The following is a 12,507-nucleotide window of genomic DNA, read 5'->3' as shown; positions in this document are numbered from 1 at the left end:
TTTGGTAAAGTTCATCTTATCTTCTCATTCAACTCTTGACAATTTGTTATTGCTGTTCAGTCGCTAAGTCGTGTCCAACTCTTTGCTACACTATGGACTGCGGCATGCCAGGCTTCCCTGTCCTTCACTGTCTCCCGAGGTTTGCTCAAATTCATGTCCATTGAGTCAGTGATAGTATCCAACCAACTTATCCTCTGTTGCCCACTTCTCCTCCCGTCCTCAATCTTTCCCAGCATCAGAGTCCTTTCCAAGGAGTCAACTCTTCACATCAGGTGGCTAAAATGTTGGAGCTTCAGCTTCAGCATCAGTCCTTCCAATGAATATTCATGGTTGATTCCCTTTAGGATTGACTGGTTTGATCTCCTTGCTGTCCAAAGGAGATCAAGGTTAGTGACATACCTATGTATTATTTCAGTTTCCTGGCTCTGAGGTCTCTGGGGATCTAGACAGAATATTCAGCTGCCTCCTTAGTCTCTCTTTAGAAAATTACCAAGTGTCTCAAATGATCTAAATAGTATAGTTAGTGTATTATAAAAAGTGACTACCCCTTAAGCCCCTATGGGAATTAACAATGGATAATATCTGCTGTATCAGGTTCAGTTTTTTGAAAAACAGAATCATATGTGTACAGAAGGAAAGTTTCTTATTCTTCTCTGTCTCCATCTCATCCCAAGATAGTGTTTGCCTTTTGTGATTCTCCTGCTAGTGCAGAAAACTCACATTTGATGTTGTCAGTTTCCATCCTTCTCACCAGATTTTTCCATAACATGGGACCCAGAAACAAAACAGGAGTTTCAGAATTCCTTCTTATGGAAGTGACAGAAGATCTGGAACTGCAGCCACTCTATTTCATTCTGTTCCTGTTCATATACCTAGTCACCATTCTGGGAAACCTGCTCATCATCATGGCTGTCATCTCTGACTCCCACCTCCACACCCCCATGTACTTCTTTCTCTACAACTTGTCCTTTACTGACATTTGTTTAAGCACAACCATGATCCCAAAGATGCTAGTGAACATCCAAACACAGAATCAGAGCATCACTTATACAAGCTGCCTCATCCAGCTCTGCTTCATCCTAATCTTTGTTGGTTTGGAAAACAGTCTTCTTGCAGTAATGGCCTATGACTGGTATGCGGCCATTTGTCACCCACTGAGGTATACTGTCATCATGAGCCCCTGCCTCTGTGGCCAGCTGATTCTATTCTTGTTTATTAGCATCGTGGATGCCCTGCTCCACACTCTGATGGTGTTACAGCTGACCTTCTGCACAGACCTGGAAATCCCCCTCTTCTTCTGTGAAGTTGTTCAGGTCATCAAGCTTGCATGTTCTGATACCCTCATTAACAATATCCTGATGTATTTGGCAACTAGCATATTTGGGGGTGTTCCTGTGTGTGGAATCATTTTCTCTTATAGTCAGATAGTGTCCTCTGTCTTGAGGATGCCATCAGCAAGTGGAAAGTATAAAGCTTTTTCCACCTGTGGCTCTCACCTCTCAGTTGTGTCCTTGTTCTATGGGACAGGTTTTGGGGTGTACATTAGTTCTGCTCTTACTAACTCGTCCAGAAACACTGCCGTGCTTTCAATGATGTACACTGTTGTTCCTCAGATGATGAACCCCTTCATTTATAGCCTGAGGAACAGGGACATGAAAGGAGCCTTGAGGAAACTCATCGTTAGGACTCCTTCTTTCCTGTGATTGTCTCTTCTGCTTTGTACTGGCATTTCTAGAAGGAACCAACATCACAAGAATGTCAGGTGAACCAGAAAGCCTGACTCTTGTCCCACCAACTTATTCTAAAATGACCAGATAACATAGTGGCTAAGTGAGTTTTAACTTGAGGTTGAAACCCAACTTGCTGTTTGCTTGGCTCAGTGATGGTTCACAAATGAATCCCGTTTCCTAATCTTGTTTTCCTCCATGCATTCCTTAAGAAGCTAACAGTGGCAAGAGATATGCTGATATCGTTGGAACATCAAAAGAAGAAATGTGGAAATTTTGGATACGTCAGGACATAAGAGCCTTGAGTTTGCCTGATCTCTTGGTTGGTTCTGAGAAAGATCTATATAGTCAAAGCTATGCTTTTTCACCAACTCAGTGGACATGAGTTTGAGCAAACTCTAGGAGATATGAAGGACAGGGAAGCCTGGCTTGCTGCAGTCCATGGTGTCTCAAAGAGTCAGACAAGATTTAATGACTGAACAATAACAAATGGTTTTTCCAATAGTCATGTACAGATATGAGACTTGAACCATAAAGAAGGCTAACACCAAAGAATTGATGCTTTCAAACTGTGATGCTGGAGAAGACTCTTCAGAGTTCCCTGGACTGCAAGGAGATCAAAGCAGTCAATCCTAAAGGAAATCAACCCTGAATATTCATTGGAGGGACTGATGCTGAAGCTGAAGCTCCAATGCTTTGGCTACCAGATGGGAAGAGCTGACTCACTGGAGTTGGGATGCTGGGAAAGATTGAAGACAAAAGGAGAAGGGTCAGCAGAGGATGAAATAGTTAGATAGGATCACTGACTCAATGGACACAAATTTGAGCAAACTTCAGGAGACAGTAAAGGCCAGAGGAGCCTGATGTGCTGCAGTTCATCGGGTCACAAAGAGTCGGACACAACTTAGTGACTGAACAACGACAGAATTGCATCCCATGGTCAAGCCTGCTGTGAAACATGTGGAGAGCTGTTCTTGCAAATTCCAACTCAGTCATTCCTGATACCCACCACAGATAAACTGTATGTGTACATGGCAACACCAGCATCCACCACTACTTGGTTTTCTGACCTCTGTAACTGCTATATTGTTGCTCTCTCAGTGGTTTGGGATGATTACAAGACATTCCATTTTGATCAGTGAGGAAGCTTTCATCTTTACTGAGCTAAAGTAACCCTGATTCGAATGTGCCAAAACAATGTTCTCGTACATTACGAAGGCTTCAGAACTGGGGAATGTAGAGAAAAGTTGTTTACTCCTCCAGGTGGTGTCTTTAACCTGGGAGCAGTTGTTTCCCTTGTGAGCCAAGACGGCTGCAACACATGCAGGCATCATATCACAAAATGTTTACCGGAAACAGAAACCTGACTCAATCGTATAGGTCTTAATATTTAATAATGCATGGAGCCATCTGCAACATACACCCTTCATCCTCTTCACCATGAATAGGATCAAATGTCCCATCTGAAGCTCATCCTCAAGGTGGAGAAAATGCTTATTTTGAGAGCCTAAGCCTGACTATGTGCAGTGCAATTCTTCCTTTGAATTCTATCCCCAGAAGCAATAAAACACCTCAGACAACTTCTGACATGTACTAAAGGACTCAGTAAGATTAACTAGCATCATTGGGTTCCATGATGCGCTTATATTCATAATTTGTAAACTTACTGTTCTCACATACTTTTACTACTTTCTTTAGCAATTAGGTTAGTTTTCCTTCATGTTGTATTATCAGCTTGTTTTTCTAATCTGTGTCATTTAATAAAATAAATAGTATTTATGCAGCAGAAATGAACTCATTTCCAATACTCTGGACTTGTAAGTCATATGTGGTAGCTCTTCAAAATATATGTTCTTTCTGATACTGCTGGAAATTTTCTTTCCTTGTGACTAGTTTTCTGGTGTTATAAATAAATCATTTTGAATAGTGCCTTATATGTGTCTGGTGTAAATGAGAGTGTTGTGTAATTGGGATAGAAATATTGGGTATTAGAGATACCAAGTCTCTTTTGTGTGGTTACAATAAGTCTTCTTTTGAACAAATTTAGACATATATTGGAAAGCTGACAGACACGACAGAGGCGGACACAACTGAGCAACTGAACTGAACTGAACTGGAAAGTTGCTGTTCAGCCTCCTAGTCATGTCCGACTCTTCATGACCCCAAGGACTGCAGTATGACAGGCCTCCCTGTCCCTCATCATCTCCCAGAGTTTGCCCAAGTTCATGGTATCAGTGATGACATCCAGTCATCTCATCTCTACACCCTCTTCTCATTCTGCCTTCAGTCTTCCCCAGCATCTGGATCTTTTCCAATGAGTTGGCTGTTTGCATCAGGTGACCAAAATATTGGAGCTTCAGCTTTAGCAACAGTCCTTTCAATGAATATTCAGGGTTGATTTCCTTTAAGATTGACATTGGAAACTACTGATGGTCTATATCATCGCCAACAAATTTTCAAGAATACTGGCAGTCTAATGGGTATGAAAATGATTTAATAATTCATGTATATCTTATCATTAAATGATTAATAGAATTTTCAGATACTTATTTCCTTTCTGTTAAGTTTCTGTTTGTGGTGTTTCTCCTGAGTTGCTTATCTTTTTCTAATTGATTCACGAGACTTTGTATCACCAGGTTATTATTTTCAGTTATATGTGCTGCAAATTTCTTTTTGCATGTGTTTATTACTCTTGGATATTTTTTAAAGCTTTTGGGGAGTGATGGGATGAACACAAGTGCTTGGTTCTAATGCAGTGCACTTGTCAATACTTTCCACAATGGTTTGTGCCCCCTAGACATTTTTTAATAAAATCCAAGGTTACTTCAATCTGAGAGATTCACCGTTTTAGCTTTTACATTTGAAACAATACTCTTTCTAGAATCTAGTTTTGCCTTGATGGGAGGTAAGGATCCAGATTCATTTATATGTCCCTGAATAAACTGTTCATTTATGTTCTGGTCTTTTTCTGGGCTCTATATTATCATCAACAAGTCTTATATTTACACCTGTACAAGTTTAATAGGTCTTAATTATTGTAGCACGCCATTCAGCTAAAGGGCTTCCTCCATAGCTCAGCAGTAAAGATTCCACATGCTATGCAGGAGACATAGGAGAGGAGGGTACAGTCTCAGGGTCAGGAAGACCCCCTGGAGGAAATGACAACCCACTCCAGTATTCTTGCCTTGATAATCCCATGGACAGAGGAGCCTGCCAGGCTACAGTCCAAGGGGTCACAGAAAGTTGGACATAACTGAGCACACATAGAGACAGAAAGTGAAGAAAACTATTAATATATATTGAAGCTATTTTGATAAATTAGAAAAAGTGGCTGTGATATAGTGATTGATCAGAGACAGGATTGTCACAGAGAATATATTGCAATTCAATTGTGTACAATATACACAATTGTGTATAAGATTAAGATTATGATCAGAAACATTTAATGACCCTTGGAGAGATAAAACCTGAAATCTTTGTGTTGTTTTTTACACTAACAATTATGCTTTAAAATATGCTATTTGTGTAATATATAGCATATATTGTATAATTAATTATAATATACAAAATATAATAAAAGAACTTATAAGATTTTATATATGTAGTATAGTATAGCATTACAGAATTGTATCCTTGGTCTCTAAGGATTTGCACAGTCCTGGGATCACAGTGATAATAAAATTGCTTGACTAATGAGGAGCTTTGGAAATTGAACCTCTGGGGAGTACAGAGATTGTGATCTGCCTGTGACCGTCCCATTCAACAGTCCTTTCCCTGAAAAGCAGTAACACACCTGAACCTCCTTCCATGGATGATCCCTCTTGCCCAGGAGCCAGGTGGCTCCCTCAATTCCTCTACCTCTCCTGAATACAGATGGAACACTCAGCAGAAATGTCAACCATCATTCCACTGTGATGCCCCCCAGGTAACACAATGTCCCTCAGTAAGGTTTGGAAATGAGGACAGGTGTCTCACTATAGGTTTATTTGTGATGAGAGAACATGCATCAGATTATTAGAACAAAGCTATCCAGAAGGTTCCTGCCTGACTGTCCATCATCTTCATCTCATGTTTCCTTATACTTTGCACCAGTATTCAAACACCTTTCACTTACTAGTATTGTATTCACGCTCTTCGACAATCAAGACTGTTTTCTCTTGAGTTGAAATCTGCAACTCTTATTTTACCTTTTTATTTTATATTGGAGTATAGCTGATTAACACTGTTGTGATAGTTTCAGGTGGACAGCAAATGGACTCAACCATACATATGCATGTATCCATTCTCCCCCTCAAACTCCCCTCCCATCCAGGCTGCCACATAACATTGAGCAGAGTTCCCTTTGCTGTACAGTAGGACCTTGTTCTTGTTCAGTCACTCAGTCACGTCTGACTCTGTGCAACTCCATGGACTGAGCATGCCAGGCTTTCCTGTCCTTCACCATCTCCTGGAGCTTTCTCAAATCCATGTCCATTGAGTCCATGATGCCATCCAACCATCTCATCCTCTGTCATCCCCTTCTCCTCCTGCTTTCAATCTTTCCCAGCATCAGGGTCTTTTCCAATGAGTCACTTCAAATCAGGTGGCCAAAGTATTGGAGTTTCAGCTTCAGCATCAGTTCTTTCAATGAATATTCAGGACTGATTTCCTTTAGGATAGACTGTTTTGGTCTCCTTGCAGTCCAAGGGACTCTCAAGAGTCTTCTCCAACATCACAGTTCAAAAGCATCAATTCTTCGACGTTCAGGTTTCTTTATAGGCTAACTCTCACATCCATACATGACTACTGGAAAAACCATAGCCTTGACTAGATGGACCTTTGTTGGCAAAGTAATGTCTCTGCTTTTTAATATGCTGTTTGGGTTTGGCATAGCTTTTCTTCCAAGGAGCATGTCTTAATCTCATGGCTGCAGTCACCATCTGCAGTGATTTTGGAGCCCAAGAAAATAGTCTGTCCTGTTTCCATTATTTCCCCATCTATTTGCCATGAAGTGATGGGACCGGATGCCATGATCTTAGTTTTTTGAATGTAGAGTTCTAAGCCAGCTTCTTCACTCTCCTCTTTGACATTTATCAAGAGGCTCTTTAGTTCCTCTTTGCTTTCTGCATAAAGATGGTGTCATCTGCATATCTGAGGTTATTGATATTACTCCTGGCAATCTTGATTCCAGCCTGTGCTTCATCCAGCCTGGCATTTCACATGAAGTACTCTGCATACAAGTTAAATGAGCAGGGTAATGATATACAGCCTTGATATACTCCTTTGCCAATTTGGAACCAGTCTGTTGTTCCATGTCCGATTCTAACTGCTGCTTATTGACCTGCATACAGGTTTCACAGGAGGCAGATAAAATGGTCTGGCACAGTCAGAGGCTTTAGCATAGTCAATGAAGCAGAAGTAGATGCTTTTCTGGAATTCTCTTGCTTTTTCTATGATCCAACAGATGTTGGCAATTTGATCTCTGGTTCCTCTGCCTTTTTTAAATCCAGCTTCAACATCTGGAAGTTCTTGCAGTAGTTTGAACATTCTTTAGCAATGCCCTTCTTTGGGATTGGAATGAAAACTGAACTTTTCCAGTCTTGTGGCCACAGCTAAGTTTTCCAAATTTGCTGGCATATTGAGTGCATCACTATAACAGCATCGTCTTCTAGGATTTGAAACAGTTCAGCTGGAATTCCATCACCTCCACTAGCTTTGTTCATAGTGATGCTTCCTAAGGACCACTTGACTTCACACTCAAGGATGTCTGGCTCTAGGTGAGTGATCACGCCATTGAGGTTTTCTTGGTAAATTAATTTTTTTTTTGCATAGCTCTTCTCTGTATTCTTGCCACCTCTTCTTAATATCTTCAGATGGGTTGTGGTGGAGAGTTCTGACAAAACATGGTGCCACGGAGAAGGGAATGGCAAATCACTTCAGCATTCTTGCCTTGAAAATCCCATGAAGAGTATGAAAAGGATGTTGTTGGTTATTTACAAAACAGAAATAGACTCACAGACTTAGAGAACAAACTTCTGGTTGCCAGTGGGGAAGAATGGAAGGAAGAATCCCAGTTTGGGATTGATATGTACACATTGCTATATTTGAAATCTGCATCTCTTAAAACAGGATGACTGTTATAAAATTGTCTGACGTTTGCTTGCGATCTTTTGGTGGTGGGTAGTGGGTGGACAGGAAGTCTGGTGAAGTTCATCTTATTTTCCCACTCCTGGTTCTTGACATGTGTGCTTAGCCACTCGCCTATGTATTATTCCAGTTGCTTGGCTCCGGGGTCTCTGGGGATCGAGGCACAATGTTCAGTTGCCTCCTTAGTCTGCTTCTGTCTATAAAATTACCGAGTAGTGTAGTATAAATAATACAATTGCTTTCCTGGTGCTTCAATGGTAAAGAACCTTTCTGCCTACTCGGGAGACATGGATTTGACCCCTGATCCAGGAAGATCCCACACACTGTGGAGCTACTAAGGTTCATGGACCACAACTATTGAGCCTGTGCTCCAGAGCCCTAGAGCCGCAACTACTGAGCCCACACACCATGGAGCCCATGCTCTGCAAAAAGATAAGCCACGGCAGTGAGAAGCCTGTGCGCCACAACTAGAGAGTAGACCCTGCTGCAGCTAGAGAAGAGCCCAGGCAGCAAGGAAGACCCAGCACGGCCAAAAATAAACACAAATAAAATTATGTCTAAAATACAGTATGAATAGTGTAATATAAAAAAATGACTACCCATTAAGCCCTTATGGGAATTAACAATGGATGACATTCTGCTTATCAGCCTCAGTTTTTTAAGAAAGTATCAGAATAACATGCATACAGAAGACACGCTTCTTATTCTTCTGTTTATCTCCATCTCATCCCATGATAATGTTTTGCTTCCTGCTGGTGCATAAAACTCACATTTGATTGTGTTGTCAGTTTCCATCTTTCTTAGCAGATTTGTCCACAACATGGGACCCAGAAACAAAACAGGAGTTTCAGAATTCCTTCTTATGGAAGTGACAAAGGATCTGGAACTGCAGCCACTCCACTTCATTCTGTTCCTGTTCATATACCTAGTCACCATCCTGGGAAACCTGCTCATCATCATGGCTGTCATCTCTGACTCCCACCTCCACACCCCCATGTACTTCTTTCTCTACAACCTGTCCTTTACTGACATTTGTTTAAGCACGACCACGATCCCAAAGATGCTAGTGAACATCCAAACACAGAATCAGAGCATCACTTATACAGGCTGCCTCACCCAGCTCTGCTTTGTCCTGGTGTTTGCTAGTTTGGAAAGTTTTCTCCTTGCAGTAATGGCCTATGACCGATATGTGGCCATTTGTCACCCACTGAGGTACATGGCCATCATGAACTTTCGCCTTTGTGGTTGGCTGAGTCTATTCTCCTTGTTTATTAGCATCGTGGATGCCCTGATCCACAGCCTGATGGTGTTGCAGCTGACGTTTTGCACAGACCTGGAAATCCCCCTCTTCTTCTGTGAAGTTGTTCAGGTCATCAAGCTTGCATGCTCTGATACCCTCATCAACAATATCCTGATATATTTGGCCACTAGCATATTTGGGGGTGTTCCTGTGTGTGGAATCATATTCTCCTATACTCAAATTGTCTCCTCAGTTTTGAGAATGCCATCAGTGAGTGGAAAGTACAAAGCTTTTTCCACCTGTGTTTCTCACCTCTCAGTTGTGTCCTTATTTTATGGCACAGGCTTGGGGGTGTACATTAGTTCCGCTCTTATCAATTCTTCCAGGCAGACTGCAGTGGCTTCAGCGATTTACACAGTTGTCCCTCAAATGATGAACCCTTTCATCTATAGTTTGAGGAACAGGGACATGAAGGAAGCTTTGAGAAAACTCATCAGTAAGATACCACTGCCTTTTCAGGACTGTGTTATTTAATTGCCACACACTTGTGTGTTTTCTAGATGTTATTCTCTTATATAGAGCTTCCCTGGTGGTTCAGACAGTAAAGAAGCTGCCTTCAGTGCAGGAGATAGGGTTCAATCCCTGAGTTGGGAAGATCCCCTGGAGAAGACCATGGCAACTCACTTCAGTATTCTTGGCTGGAGAATCCCATGGATGGAGGAGACTGGTGGGCTATAGTCCCTGGGGCCACAAAGAGTCAGATACAACTGAAGCACTTCAGCATGTGCACACACATTCTCTTATATATTTCTAGATTCATACCACTGTAGTCAGAAATAATACTGTATGATTCCAATATTTTCAAATTTATTGATACTTGCTTTGTGGCCTAAGATGTAAACTATCTAGGGAGTGTTCTATGTGCACTGGAGAGGATTGTTCTTTCTGCTTTTGTTGTGTGTAGTGTTTATATAGGGCTTTCCTGGTGTCTCAGACAGTAAAGAATCTGCCTGTGATGGGGCAGACCTGGGTTCAATCCCTAGGTTGGGAACATCCACTGGAGAAGGGCATGGCATCCCACTCTAGTATTCTTGCCTGGAGAGTCCCCAAGGACAAAGGAGCCTGGCAGGCTACAATCCATGTGTTTGCAGAGTCGGACCCAACTGAGCAACTAAGCACACAACACAGTGTTTGTGTCTCTTGGGGTTTGTTAGTTTATAGTGATTTTTAAGCCTTCTGTGTCGTTTTTTTTGTTGTTGTTGTTTATCCAGAGTTACTATCCTTTGCTGAAAATTTGCATTAAAATCTGTAAGTGTTAGTATAGAAATTTGGATTTCTCACTTCACTTCTGTCAAGCTTGCTTCACATATTTTGAGGCAGTATTGTTTGGTGTATATATGTCTCTAATTATTCTATAATCTTGATTATTAACCATTTTATCTCTATCTGACTGTCTACCTATTTCTATCTATCTATCTTTGTCTAGTTTAACAGTTCTGACTTAAAGTCTACATTACTACTATATTAACTCTCTTTTGGTAATGATTTACCTAAGTTTTTCCGTTCTTCCATTTGCAATCTATTTGTGTTTGTGGATCTCCAGTGAGTCTCTTATAAATCACACATATTCACATCAGGTTTCTTTTATCTTTTTCCCAATCTCTGTCCTTCAGATTAGACCATTTAATTCACTTATTTAAAGTATCTACTGACAAGGAGATACTTAATTCTCCACCTAAAATTTACTTTCTGAATAAACCATGTTTTTCTCCAAATATATACCCAGGAGTGGAACTGCTGGCTCATATAGTAATATAATGTGTGTGTGCACGCTTGCTGAGTAACTTCAGTCATGTCTGACTCCCTGAAACCCTATGGACTGTAGCCAGCCAAGTTCTTCTGTCCATGGGGTTCTCGAGGCACGAATACTGGAGCAGGCTGCCATTTCCTCCTCCAGGAGATCTTCCCCACCCAGGGTTTAAACCCACCTCTCCTGTGCCTCCTGCACTGGCAGGTGAATTCTTTACTGCTAGCGCCACCTAGGAAGTCCCAGCTATGGTCCATGGGGTCACGACTTAGCCACTAAACAACAAAACAAAGCCTCAAGCATTCCTTTCATTTTCTTTTTACCTGTGCATAAGAAAATAAAATCACCTAGGAATAAAATAAGCGGGTAAATCGTCAGAAGACATAATCATCAAATGAGAATTTCCCTGGAGATCAAAAGGTAAAAAAATGGATATGGTGAATGCAGAAGCGAAACAGTTCTCTTCTTAAAGTAACAAAACATTTTGCATAGAGACAGTATTCCCTTTTTATTTTCCTGCATTCCTGCCCTTCCATTCTCGGAGGCAACTACAGTCTTAACTTTAGCATGTCTCTCGGCATTGGGTTAAGCTGTTTTTATACACATGTATGAGTATGTGTGTGCATGTGTGGTTATTTGCATGTGTATGTGTGTGTGTGTGTGTGTCCCAGTGCAAATGCCCCTTGCTTCTAGAAGAAATAAACTGATATTGAGAGACAGGAGAATAGCGTAGGGAAGTGACATTAGTGAATCAGAATGAAATGGACTAAAATGTGTTCCCTCTTTCTGTTTCTATACATAAGCAAGATATAGTGGTCACTTCAGAACATGAATTCCTCCTTGAAATTAGAAGTTATCATCTCAGGATTGTTCTCTATATCTCTCCTCTTCTTGTTCCATCCCTCACTATCCTTCTTATAATAAACTGTGTTATTTTGTCCAGTCATGATTATGCCATAAACAAATTACTACAGTGAGATTAAGATGTCTCAGATGTCAAGCATTTGCTTGGTGATATTGTCTATTTATTTAAGTTTCCTGTGAGATAGGAGCCTTCATAAGGAAATGAAGATCCAAAAAAACACTTAATCCTGAGTATTTTTATGCTAGGCAAAAAAAGAGAAGAAAAAGACAATCATGTGCTTAACAGCTGTGAATGTCCAGGAAAAACAGATGTGCTGACAACTGCACTGGGCCTCTTGCTTGTGTCAGTCAGTCAGTCAGTCAGTTCAGTCGCTCAGTCGTGTCCGACTCTTTGCCACCCCATGAATCGCAGCACGCCAGGCCTCCCTGTCCATCACCAACTCCTGGAGTTCACTCAGACTCACATCTATCGAGTCCGTGATGCCATCCAGCCATCTCATCCTCTGTCGTCCCCTTCTCCTCCTGCTTCGGAGTCTTTTCCAGTGAGTCGGGTCTTCGCATGAGGTGGCCAAAGTACTGGAGTTTCAGCTTCATTCCTTCCAAAGAAATCCCAGGGCTGATCTCCTTCAGAATGGACTGGTTGGATCTCCTTGCAGTCCAAGGGACTCTCAAGAGTCTTCTCCAACAACACAGTTCAAAAGCATCAATTCTTCGGAGCTCAGCTTTCTTCACAGTCCAACTCT

The 12,507-nt window shown here is 41.3% G+C and overlaps 2 protein-coding genes across 2 annotated transcripts; both read left to right on the top strand.

The window, feature by feature from the left end:
* LOC102178900 (olfactory receptor 7G1-like) lies at positions 768 to 1,703 on the top strand. Its single transcript, XM_018051683.1, has one exon. It carries the CDS (start codon positions 768 to 770, stop codon positions 1,701 to 1,703), a length of 936 nt encoding a protein of 311 aa, XP_017907172.1.
* Positions 8,665 to 9,627, top strand: LOC102178620 (olfactory receptor 7G1-like). The gene has a single exon (XM_005701633.2). The coding sequence runs from the start codon at positions 8,674 to 8,676 to the stop codon at positions 9,625 to 9,627; it is 954 nt and encodes a 317-aa protein (XP_005701690.2). The 5' UTR covers positions 8,665 to 8,673.

The sequence above is a fragment of the Capra hircus genome, chromosome 7 (genome assembly GCF_001704415.2).
Source record: "Capra hircus breed San Clemente chromosome 7, ASM170441v1, whole genome shotgun sequence".
NCBI classification, from domain to species: domain Eukaryota; kingdom Metazoa; phylum Chordata; class Mammalia; order Artiodactyla; family Bovidae; genus Capra; species Capra hircus.
The sequence above is the reverse complement of the archived record's forward strand: the minus strand, read 5'-3'. Positions and strand labels throughout refer to the sequence as shown.

Excerpts from the sequence above, each read along its gene's own strand:
- LOC102178620 (XM_005701633.2), top strand. The coding sequence starts at position 8,674 with ATGGGACCCAGAAACAAAACAGGAGTTTCAGAATTCCTTCTTATGGAA.
- LOC102178900 (XM_018051683.1), top strand. The coding sequence starts at position 768 with ATGGGACCCAGAAACAAAACAGGAGTTTCAGAATTCCTTCTTATGGAA.